Source organism: Stigmatopora argus, chromosome 21, assembly GCF_051989625.1.
Source record: "Stigmatopora argus isolate UIUO_Sarg chromosome 21, RoL_Sarg_1.0, whole genome shotgun sequence".
In the NCBI taxonomy this organism is placed as follows: domain Eukaryota; kingdom Metazoa; phylum Chordata; class Actinopteri; order Syngnathiformes; family Syngnathidae; genus Stigmatopora; species Stigmatopora argus.
In genome coordinates this window covers 5633838-5644792 of record NC_135407.1, presented here as the reverse complement: position 1 = coordinate 5644792, position 10955 = coordinate 5633838, and the positions used below count along the sequence as shown (strand labels likewise).

Below are 10955 nucleotides of genomic sequence, written 5' to 3'. Positions count from 1 at the left end.
GGTAATAATAAACTAATTGATTTTAAAGGGCTAATGCCACATAGGGCGGACTTTTTTACTCATTTGTTCAGCAACACTCACACCGACACCGTAGAATTAATTTGTCCCTCGTGAAATACGAAGTTGTTACATTCCTTTTATCGAGATTGCAATATCACACGCCGTTTGGGTGTCAAATTCAAAGTGATAATGTGAGGAAAATGCTCGTTAGTGCTTAAATACTTTAAAGAAAAGATTGTCACCACCTCTCATTATCACCGGGGTCAGCAATTATGCATAACTAACTTTTTTTTTCCCAATGAGAGCGCTTATGCCTTTGAGTAAAGCCAAGTTTGAGTAAAGGTAGAAGTCCAATTCATTTGACGTGGGAGGGCTGGCCACTTCCCACTTCCAATGGATTGGACGTCTACAAGTGATACATTTAAATTCGCAGAACGATGAAAACGACCGCATGATTGGACGTCTATCATCACCAAATGCAATGAAAGTATTTTCAATTTTCCACAATTTTTAAAGATGACTACATTAATATTTTTTATTCTTTTTGTGCAGAAAACTGCCATTTACTGCCACAATAAGGACATACTCTCCTATCTTCACGGTCCTTGTGTCCCTACTATTTGCTTCAGTACTTGGACGTAAGTCAGCATGGTATTTTGAATGCATATATTGTATGTATGCATTTATACGCAATGTATGGATATGAGGTTATATTGCACTTATTGCATTACACATGATTGCGAGTATGTGTAATGAAGCGACCAGTCAATGTACCTGATTATTGTTCAGTCCTGCATAGTTCCCTGGTCAATCTTTTTATCATTTAAAAGGAAGCAAAGGGCCCAAAATAGCAGCCATGTTTTACGAGTCTGTGTCGTGCTCAGGATTACGTTAGATTAAAAAATCCCCCTTTCGGACAATCACAATTTTCCCTGTATTCCGCATTTGTTTATGGACGCCGTGAATGTAATATGACAGTACTAAGCTGCAGATGAAGTTTTTTTTTTTAAATGCATGAGGACAACATGTGAAATGTTCATTGTAGTTCATCTCCAGCCCGTTGCACAAATGACTTTGTTTTGCCCATTTAAAGTGACGGTAGGCACGACGTAACTTTAATAATTTGAGTGTGTGGTCGGATAAGTGTTTAGTAGAAAAAAAGTATTATAAATTCCGTCTCACTACTTTGGTCTCATGTCTCAGCGATTATGTGGGCTGGGCGAAGGGCTTCCAGATGTGTCGCGGGCTGACTCAGGTTGTGGATTGTGCCGACTCCAAATGGCTGGCACCAAGGGGCTGTGGGATATTAAAAAAAAAACTATCATAATATGCAGACCCACCTGAAATTTGGCAAATAGTACTCCTGTGAAAATTCAGTATTCAGAACGAAAATAAACTGTAATAAGAATGTATGTGCTTAACCTACTAAAACCATCAATGCCGAATTTTCTTTTCTATCAGAAGTGGACTTCAACCGACTAGATGGGGACACAGTCTGCCCACCCATGAGAAGTGGACAAGATGATCTACCAGGTGGTCAAATACCCCATATAGCAGTTCGTTTTACTTATTTATTACTTATTTACTTATTATTATTTTGGCACCACCCTGTGGTAACTGTAAAACTAGGTTAAAGTGAGTTGAGGTGTTTTATTCAGATTTTTTTGTGCCATCTTGTGGTACTCATTGGTTAAGGAATGAAACGCCCTGGAAAATTTAGGACACGCTTGTCTGCTCAGAAGAAGGGCAATAAAGTCGTTTATTTTAAAAGGGAAGCTTATCAAATTCCTGCGGACGCAAGTAATATGATTATAAATAAGGCAATAAAGGGTTCCGCTTGAGCTTGGAAATGTGATTAAAAATATTCAAACACAAGCACATTGTCCCGAGGCTGTGTTTGAAATTGGCCACTCTGAGCAAACAACCTCACGACTGCTCTCCTTTCCCCATTTAATTCATCCGAATGACAACTCATGAGCAAAATTAATTCAAAACCAAGACATGATTGATAAGACATCCATCTTTCTTCTTACCAACGCAGGTTTCGATTTGATTACCCAATTCCAACTGGACGTCATCCCGTTGAAAGGAGTGCGGAAGGTGGACGGCTCGACACCCCTCCAGGTGGCGTACCGACTCGACCGGGAGGCCAACTTCCAAATTCCAACCATGTGAGTATAGTTTTTCAGTGGATAATTTTTCAAAGAACAGACCGAGGCACGCATGATTCTCACATTGCAGGTGTTGCATTATTACAGGTTCGCCACAGATGTTACCACGTGGCGCCTGATACATAATTGGTAGCGAAAACGTGTCTGAACATATCTGGCAGTTGGCAGACCATAAATGGATATTTTGAAAGCATTTTAGTGGAGAAATTGAAAAAAAGAAACTCATAATTCCCATCAGAGGCTTTGATTTTCTCTTTCTGTGTAATATTTTCCAATGAAAATGCCCCAAATGTTGTTAAATTTAAAAAAAAATACAAAGTTGAGCATTCTAGACAATTTTTTTAATGGAAATGTATTGTAATCCTACATTTATTTCACAACTAAACAAAGAAATAAAACACATTAAGTGAAATAAGGGAAACATTTTGTTCTAAACTAGTTTTACTAATTAATGGACAGTCTCCACTCCAAGTACTTGTAAATGTTCACAACAAAAGTTTACTAGTGTGACGCCTATTTGGTAATGATTTATCTTCTGCTGCGTGTGCTCCTTAAAGGCTATGAAACAAAAGTGAGATAAATAACAAGTGCTGACAACATCACTGGCTTCCTGTAAAAAATTCACGAGTTCGTAATTAAAGGCTGGACTCCACTGCGTGTCCGGATTAGCATTTTCTTTATTCTCTTTTACCGGAGGGGGGGATCCCAGGCTTCAAATTTACTGTGGGCGCCAATTAGGATCTGGCGTTGAAACAAGATGAAAAATGTGCGAAAGATAAGAACAAGCTGACAGCTATAACCTTCATTTTCCTTTAATTACAGGTTTCTCTTAATGGTTTATCAGGGACTAGTCCCGTTTCCTAAATTAACAAAAGTGGGGTGTCATAAATGCCTTAGTTTTGGGTGATCATCCCTGTATATTAACTTTATTTTTTGATCGTAAGATGCCATTTTAGAGAAAGAATGAAAGAGTTTGTTGAGGTAATGGCACTTTACATAATGAAAGCCGCCAGCCTTTAGTTTTGGCCACATGGAAGTTGATCCCCCCGCGGGCAGCCTTGATCACAAGCCGTTATGTAACAAATCATCGTCACGCTGAATGCTAATACGTGTTTACCGCTACACAGTCCAGCGGCCGCCGCTTTCAAGTCGCCGAAGCAATGGCGCCGTAAACTTGACTATTTCTGACCTTGGGCTTATGCTAGAAACACTTCCATTTGCTTTATTGGGCAACAGGAAACTTCTTTTATTGCTTCACCTTTGTTGTTTACAAGACGATAACATAAAAAAGCAGGCCACAGCGCCCTTCTATGAATTCACCAACTACGGTGATCTGGCATATTTAAAAAAAACAGAACAGAGGTTGGTCTAAGTGAAAGATTAAATTACTCCATAGTGCCGGATTCATTCAAAATACAACCTGATAGTATGTCTTGATTTCCCAAATTAGGTATTTTAATGCCAGACGATGTTTAAGATTCTATATTAATTGTGACTTGACTTGGATTGCTCCTATCAATTTGTGCAGCAGAATTAGATTTTTCTTTTGAACAAATAAAAATGTGTATGTATGCATGTATAGAATTGTGCTGTAGTAGTGAGTAAAAGTAAAAGCGAATTTGAAAATCAATAACCAAGACTCACACAGATCCATAGCTGTTCAAATCGGAAACTTAAACAGATTTTGGTTGCGTTCTGCCTCTGCATAGTTGTAACCAATGATGCGAAAGACTTCACCAAACGACTTCAAACCGCACTTTATATTTGTCAATCCTCCTGTAGGCTCAACTTTCCTCGTGGTTTCCCCGACGAGTACTCCTTCATGGTGACCTTCCGTATGATCAAAAACACAGTCAGCAAAGTGTGGAACGTCTGGCAAATCGTGGACGAGGACGGCCGCAAACAAGCCGGCCTGAGATTAAACGGCGACCAGCAATCTCTGGAATATTTCCTGAGCGGCCCAGACGGCAACCTCCAAACCGTCACCTTCCCCGGCCTGTCCGTGCTCTTCAACACCAAGTGGCACAAGGTAATGATCGGCGTGGAGCGCGAGCAGGTCACGCTCTACGTGGACTGCCAGCCCGTGGACCAGAAACCTATCAAGGGCAAGGGGCCCATTAACACAGAGGGAGACACTCTCATAGGCAGGCTGGATTCTGATCCCGGGGCATCCGTGGTGGTAAGCTGTGGCCGTAAAACAGTGGGAGGTGTTGCCAACATAAAACTGACAGCCAGTGAAGCAAAACTAATGTATTTTTATTACTATTATTTTTTTTAAGTTTGAGCTCCAGTGGATGCTGATTCACTGCGACCCAAAGAGATCCCAGCGAGAGAGCTGCAACGAGCTACCCGCCACCGAGGTACATGCGCCTTAAATGTGTTCGGCATCTGCTGATGCGGTTTGTGGTTTTCGGTCCAAGCCGGCGGCCTAATTGCATGCTGGGAGGAAGCAAGATGCTGAGATGGAATTGTACAAGTGCAACCAACACGCTGATGCGAACAAGGGCCGTTACAGTCGCTAATAAATGAAGCCTAGATGCACCGCGTTAAGAAATTTTAATTAGTAAACTGGGGAAAACCTCAGTCAGCCTAACTGTGGTTACGCTTTAATTTAATTCCAGACCAAAATGGTTTGAGACACATTTTTTGGGGGGAAGAGCAGTACTGAAATTGCCATATGCAAAGCATTTAAACTCGAATGGCGTGTTATTTTTTCTTCTTATCTTTATTTCAAAAATAAAATTATTTTTGTTCATCCAAGCGTGCATGATGGGAAAACCTTTTTTTCAATAGCATGCTTCTTACTCCAGGATTTTGGTCTCTCTCTAAACAAATTTTAACCTCGGATAAGTATTTGACTTATTCGCTGCCATTGACTTGGATAAACGTCCAATCTGTTTCAATGGTTTGAAAGGCATTGGCCGCCATGGCAGTGTCCTTCAAGCAACTATATTATGTTAATGTATGCAAAGTTTTGTATCAAAAATATACTTGCATTTGCCTGATTTGCTGCAGGCTAACACGTTGACTGATGGCTGAGAAGCGGTTGTATACGAGGGAGATGTTTGTATTGAAATGAAAGCATGATAACTCACTGCAATGAATTCTTAGCAGATGCACTTCTGTTGGCTCTTGTGGTGACCGGTGGGGTGCGACTATACTTTCACTAACTCTGCTCTATTTTTTCTCATTTTTCTGGCTCTTCAGATGTTTGCCAATGCTGAGGTATTTATCTCTCTACTCTACTCCACTTTATTTTTGCTCAAACTCTATTTCAAACCGCCTGGTTGCTTTGTTGCCAATCGCATTCACGATGGTGGCTCGGTGGTTGAAAGAAAGCACTTTAACGTTTGCATACTAGCAATACTTATTTGAGATGTGATGAGCTACACTAAAGCACAGCGTATTCAAAATCCACCAAATTTGGACATTTATTCAATCAAGCCATTTTCCTGACGGCCTGTCCTTTCCTTGTCACAGCCTGACCGATCAATCCCAGGACCCCCTGGAGCCAACGGCCCTGAGGGCCCACGTGGTCCCGCGGGGGAAGGTGGCAGAGATGGACGAGATGTAAGAATTTCCATCTGAAAAGACTGCCAATTCTAATTCTCTCTCATATTTAAAGTCCATTTCATCTTTTTTTGTCACTCTCGAATGTTCTCCACAGGGACTTCAGGGGAGTCCCGGCAGCCCAGGTCCGACTGTAAGTAAGAAATAAATAATTGCACTAAAAATAGCAGCAATTTCCATTCCATCCAACGGCATTCCATATCTGTCATGCCTTTAAATCAAGGTAAAGTGACTGGCATCCACAAGCGTAAGCCTTGATCCTTTGACGCTGTCCAAATAGGTCAACCTTGGATGGTTAAGCAGAGCACTTGAGCAACCCTCCCAAGCACAGAAGTGAAGTGATAGCAGTCCTTAGCAAATGATGGAATACTTGTTGTTCTATTTCTACGAGACACATGAGAATGGATGTCCGCTTCGTTTTGTGAAACTACCGCATTGATTCAAGTGATGCAAACGATGCCAGCCTTTTTCGGGAACTAAGAAGCATCATTTATCATCATTACTATAGACATGTCTTGCATCACTCTCTAGAAATCTAATTAATAACCATTATTTTTTTTTATATATAATTTTATTATTGTAAAACAAAATACTGACATTCTATAGTTTCCTACACTGTTGCCACATTTTCCCTTTATGACCTAATGGCCTCCATCTAGTGGTAAATCTAACAAGTACAATAGAATTTAAAAGGAATTTTATCTTCTTCTGCAGGCCGTAGTCAAAGATATTTTCATAATTTCCTATTGAGTAATAAAAAAATGGGCAGCAGGTCATAGTTTGAACACCATTGGTCTAATCCCATCCAGCTTTAAAGCAACATAAAAACACAATTTATTTTCAGTGCCATTACTTTTGCACAGTCGACCCAACTATTAGGCAAGGAAGATAAAGTGCTCTTATTTGTGTTGTCTGTGTGTGTTTCTGTGTGTGTTTTCCAGGGTAGCAAAGGCGAGCAGGGGGAAATTGGACTTCCTGGGCAACGAGGTCTACCGGGTCTTTCAGGACCATCTGTAAGGGGGGAAAAACTCTGGACTTTTTAAATATCTGCTACATCACCATTGTGATCTGTTTGTTTTCTATAGGGTTCACCCGGCCCAATGGGTCCCCGAGGGCCAATGGGGGAGCGAGTAAGGAACCATTTAAATCTCTTTATCGTTTACCAGCAGTAAGAGGGAGGATAAAATAAGCCTGTAACTATATTCTATCCATCTTTTAGGGTCTTCCTGGCTTTCCTGGGACTCCGGGACTTCCTGTGAGTGAATGCCGTTCTTTTAACGAAGTTCTCGGTCATGAAATAACAAAATGTGTTCTGTACTGTTTTCTCGACAGGGCCCTGCAAGTGAAGGAGATCCTGTATGTAGTCGCAATTATATTCTAGCCTTCATTTGTGGTGTTATATTGTGAAAATGCTCCTTTAAGTGATTGCATATCTAATTTGGACAGGGACCGCCAGGAAAACCAGGAATTTCGGGGGATGAAGGAAATATCGGGCCAGAGGTTAGAGTACTAGTTTGTGAGGAAATGACATTTTAGCCAGGTCATGTGATTTTGCACAATTTTAATTGTATTATTTCCTCTTGTAAACGATTCAGACATTATTGGGTTGTGTAAAAAGATTTAACAACACTTTTGTAGGGTGCACCAGGACCGAAAGGGGACGGTGGAAATCCAGGACCTCCAGGGATTCCAGGACCTCCAGGTCCAATGGTAAGAAAAGCCGTTTCTCATTGGTGGTTTTTCCCCAAATTTATGGGCTGCCATTGACAGTGATAGTCTATTTGGGATTAAGTCATTCAGGTTGTGCATTAGAATGGGTGCAAATGTTTGTCAGTTTTTGTTTGTTTTTGCCTCTCTGGGAATTTCTGTTATGGGTCTTTGATCCGTCTAAACATCTAAAGCCCCTCTGGATGTTTTAGATGTGACTATGCTATGTTTTAGGGGCCTCCTGGTGCCAGTGGTGAGGGAAGTGGGGATGCTGTGAGTCTCTTTCACCCTGTCACACTAACGCATGACTGACAATTTGTCAAAGAATGAAGAGAGTTTGGGTTCTTTTTTCAGTCTTTATGTCTGTAATATTTTTCTAGTGTCCTGCAGCCTGCCCTGCTGGGCCTCAGGGATTGGCTGGGCTACCAGGCATGAAGGTGAGCAACAGAAGACTGGGTTTAAGTGAAAGTACTACGGAAAAAAAACATATTTTTCGGAATATAAATCACACGGCCCAAACACAGCACATTGAAATGGAACAAAATAAGTTGTTTATCACTTATTATTGCATTGTGACATTCAGGGACACAAAGGTATCGCTGGTGAAAATGGCAAAGATGGTATCCCTGGAGAAAAGGTATTTGACTCCAAGAAAGGGTCTTACAAAAACACCATGGAGCAGCATGTGACTTTTTTCATCGTTTCCACAGGGAGATCAAGGACCAGGAGGTCCTCAAGGTACTCCAGGTCACATGGGAGATGATGTAAGCCTGTCCATTTGACAAAATGGTGGTTGACATTGTTTAAATGTCTTTTACTTTGTCTGCCAAAGGGTCAAAGAGGGCCCATTGGATTACCTGGTACAACTGGAGAAAAGGGAGATAAAGTAAGTTCAATTTAAGTCTGATCGCTTTAAAAAAAAAAAATCGAATTAATTCAGGGTCTTTTGTAGGGTCCTCCAGGTTTTAATGGCATGCCTGGACCCACTGGCCCACCTGGAGCTCCTGTAAGCAAACTTCTTAAGCATTTCTAAGGGGCTCTGAAAGGGTTAATAACTAAGTTTCTAACCTCAGGGTGTGGAGGGACTACGTGGACGTCAAGGTTTGGAGGGACCTAAGGGTGATGAAGTGAGTATTCCAATTCAACATGTTAAATGATATAATATTTCACATTTGGAACTTGCCATTCGTACGTGTTTATTAGGGAGCAATGGGAACTCAAGGAGAGCAGGGCGCTCAAGGAGAAAAAGGAGATGTTGTAAGTTGAATTGATTGGTTTTCAAGATAAATATGGATGTATGCTGTTCCATTTTTTTTAACAAAGCCCTCATAATCTTTGGTTCTTTATTTGACCTGTGTGGTCGGGAATTATAGGGAACGCCAGGCAAAGATGGCATGGATGGAATTCCTGGAGTGGATGGTGCTAAGGTGACTTTTGAGCTTTAAATGATGAAGAATATTTTCAAAATTATTTTTGCAACTCGACATAAATATCGTTTTTACTAAACAGGGAGAGTCTGGGCCTTCTGGAACTGTCGGTGTGAGGGGGGTTGTGGGTATTCCTGTAAGTAATATTGTGTATATGTTTTGTAACGTGATATTATATTGTAACTTATTTAAATACACCAAACACATCTTGATAGTATTTTTTTTAATGTTTTTTTTTTTTATTTAGGGTCTTCCAGGCAAGAAGGGAGTCATTGGACCTCGCGGTGAAAAGGTATACTTTTATTTTGGTTTATTGTTGACTATATAATGTTTCAAAAGTTTTATTTTAGACTGTTATTTTAATTTTAGGGTGATACCGGTGACGAGGGACTTGCAGGGCCCATTGGAATTCCTGGGAAAACTGTGAGCCCACTTGATTCTAACCTTTATTGACTGATTTCTGTTCAACATAATAATTTATGTGTGTGTGTGTGTGTGTGTGTAGGGCGAGGCTGGAAAACCTGGAGAAGATGGAAAACCAGGAGACAAAGGGTCAACTGTGTGTTGATACATAATTACTGACTTTTCACATGTCAATGATTTAAGCATGGGATTTGTTTTCAGGGTGAAACTGGAAAACAAGGGCCAGTTGGGCCTGCTGGGTCGACAGGCATTGAGGTGACCTCTTTTAAGATATTTGGGTCCTTACCAGAGTGACGTTCAAATGATGAATGAGCAGATTAGTTGGAAATCGTGTCACACTGATCCTCCACAGGGCGAAAAGGGAGAAAAGGGCAACACTGGAGAAAAAGGGTTAAAAGGTCACACTGGATACAAAGGAGATCAGGTTAGACAATATTCTACATCTTGAAAAAAAACTGGAGGAAACATGAGTCAAATCGACTAATCAGTATGCTATCTTCAGGGACCAATGGGCCCAGAAGGTCCACAAGGAAGTTTGGTATGCCTACCATCAAAAAAAACATTCTCCTCAATGCATAGAACATATTATTTTATTATTCTTTGTTTACTAGGGCAATACAGGTCTTCCTGGAGATCCTGGAGTCAAGGGAGACCAGGTATGTTTTTGTATTTGAATTCTAAAATTTCATGAAACACTAAAACTACTTCTTTTATTTTTGTGTCTTCAGGGCCCACCTGGTAACCCTGGAGCCGTAGGAGAGGTACATCTGTCAATCATATTAATGACAACCAGCCATTTGGAAAAACAAATAAATACAAACTAGCTTATATTTAAATTGGACCCATAGTGGTTGATAATGTCAGAATGGTTTTGATGTAGTACACTTTCCTCCTCAGCATGGAGCAAAGGGCACGAGAGGCGCAACCGGAGCTGACGGAAGACCAGGTCAACCAGGCCATGAGGGTTTGGCTGGTCCAATGGGCGCCCGAGGGTTGGAGGGAGAGCCCGGATTACCTGGAGCACCAGGTCCAAGAGGTCTACCTGTAAGTGTTGCATCTACTGAAAACTCAACTCAAATAAAAACAATGTCGTTTTGGACTTCTAGGGCCCAAAAGTGAATGACGACAAGCTCCGGGAAATGTGCTCGGCTGTTGTTGAAGGTAAACTGGGTGCACTTTGACTTCAAATAGCGGGACAAATTCACCTGCACTTTCTCTTTCCAATGCAGAACAATTAGGAGAATTCATGAAAGATTTCCTGAAGAGGCCCGCCGCTCTCGGAGCCCCCGGTGTCCCAGGACTCGCCGGGCCACCGGGTCCCGCCGGATTAGATGGAGCACCGGGACCTCCGGGAGCTCAAGGGCCGATGGGGGTCAAAGGCCATCCGGGTTTCTTTGGAATGCCAGGATCACCTGGAAACAAAGGTCCTTTTACCGCAAATTGTTCTGAAATCGGCGACCGTCTGAGCTCAGAGCATCGATTTTGGGACTTTCAGCAAGCTCCTTATTGAATATCTTCCTGTCTGCAGGCGATCCTGGAGCTAAGGGCGATAAAGGCAATAAGGGTGAGGATGGCGTTGGGATTAAAGGAAGTGCAGGATTACCAGGCGCACCAGGTAAAATAAGTGTTAAGATGCAAAACAACACAATATTACCTC

The 10955-nt window shown here is 41.5% G+C and overlaps 1 protein-coding gene across 1 annotated transcript in view; it reads left to right on the top strand.

Moving 5' to 3' along the window:
* The first annotated feature begins 529 nt into the window (after positions 1–529).
* col9a1c (collagen, type IX, alpha 1c) overlaps positions 530–10955 on the top strand; it is an 11427-nt gene continuing 1001 nt past the window's right edge. Inside the window, exons 1-36 of the mRNA XM_077590349.1 lie at positions 530–638; positions 1462–1533; positions 2042–2171; positions 3954–4350; positions 4451–4531; positions 5379–5396; positions 5652–5741; positions 5839–5874; positions 6683–6754; positions 6827–6871; positions 6961–6996; positions 7074–7097; positions 7188–7241; positions 7380–7451; positions 7683–7721; positions 7829–7885; positions 8032–8085; positions 8159–8212; positions 8281–8334; positions 8401–8454; positions 8522–8575; positions 8652–8705; positions 8822–8875; positions 8958–9011; positions 9123–9167; positions 9245–9298; positions 9381–9434; positions 9500–9553; positions 9651–9722; positions 9801–9836; positions 9910–9954; positions 10027–10059; positions 10196–10342; positions 10405–10459; positions 10528–10722; positions 10827–10913. Coding sequence (XP_077446475.1) covers positions 1506–1533; positions 2042–2171; positions 3954–4350; positions 4451–4531; positions 5379–5396; positions 5652–5741; positions 5839–5874; positions 6683–6754; positions 6827–6871; positions 6961–6996; positions 7074–7097; positions 7188–7241; positions 7380–7451; positions 7683–7721; positions 7829–7885; positions 8032–8085; positions 8159–8212; positions 8281–8334; positions 8401–8454; positions 8522–8575; positions 8652–8705; positions 8822–8875; positions 8958–9011; positions 9123–9167; positions 9245–9298; positions 9381–9434; positions 9500–9553; positions 9651–9722; positions 9801–9836; positions 9910–9954; positions 10027–10059; positions 10196–10342; positions 10405–10459; positions 10528–10722; positions 10827–10913 — 2488 coding nt within the window. The 5' untranslated portion in view covers positions 530–638; positions 1462–1505. The remainder of the gene's footprint in view (positions 639–1461; positions 1534–2041; positions 2172–3953; positions 4351–4450; positions 4532–5378; positions 5397–5651; positions 5742–5838; positions 5875–6682; positions 6755–6826; positions 6872–6960; positions 6997–7073; positions 7098–7187; positions 7242–7379; positions 7452–7682; positions 7722–7828; positions 7886–8031; positions 8086–8158; positions 8213–8280; positions 8335–8400; positions 8455–8521; positions 8576–8651; positions 8706–8821; positions 8876–8957; positions 9012–9122; positions 9168–9244; positions 9299–9380; positions 9435–9499; positions 9554–9650; positions 9723–9800; positions 9837–9909; positions 9955–10026; positions 10060–10195; positions 10343–10404; positions 10460–10527; positions 10723–10826; positions 10914–10955) is intronic.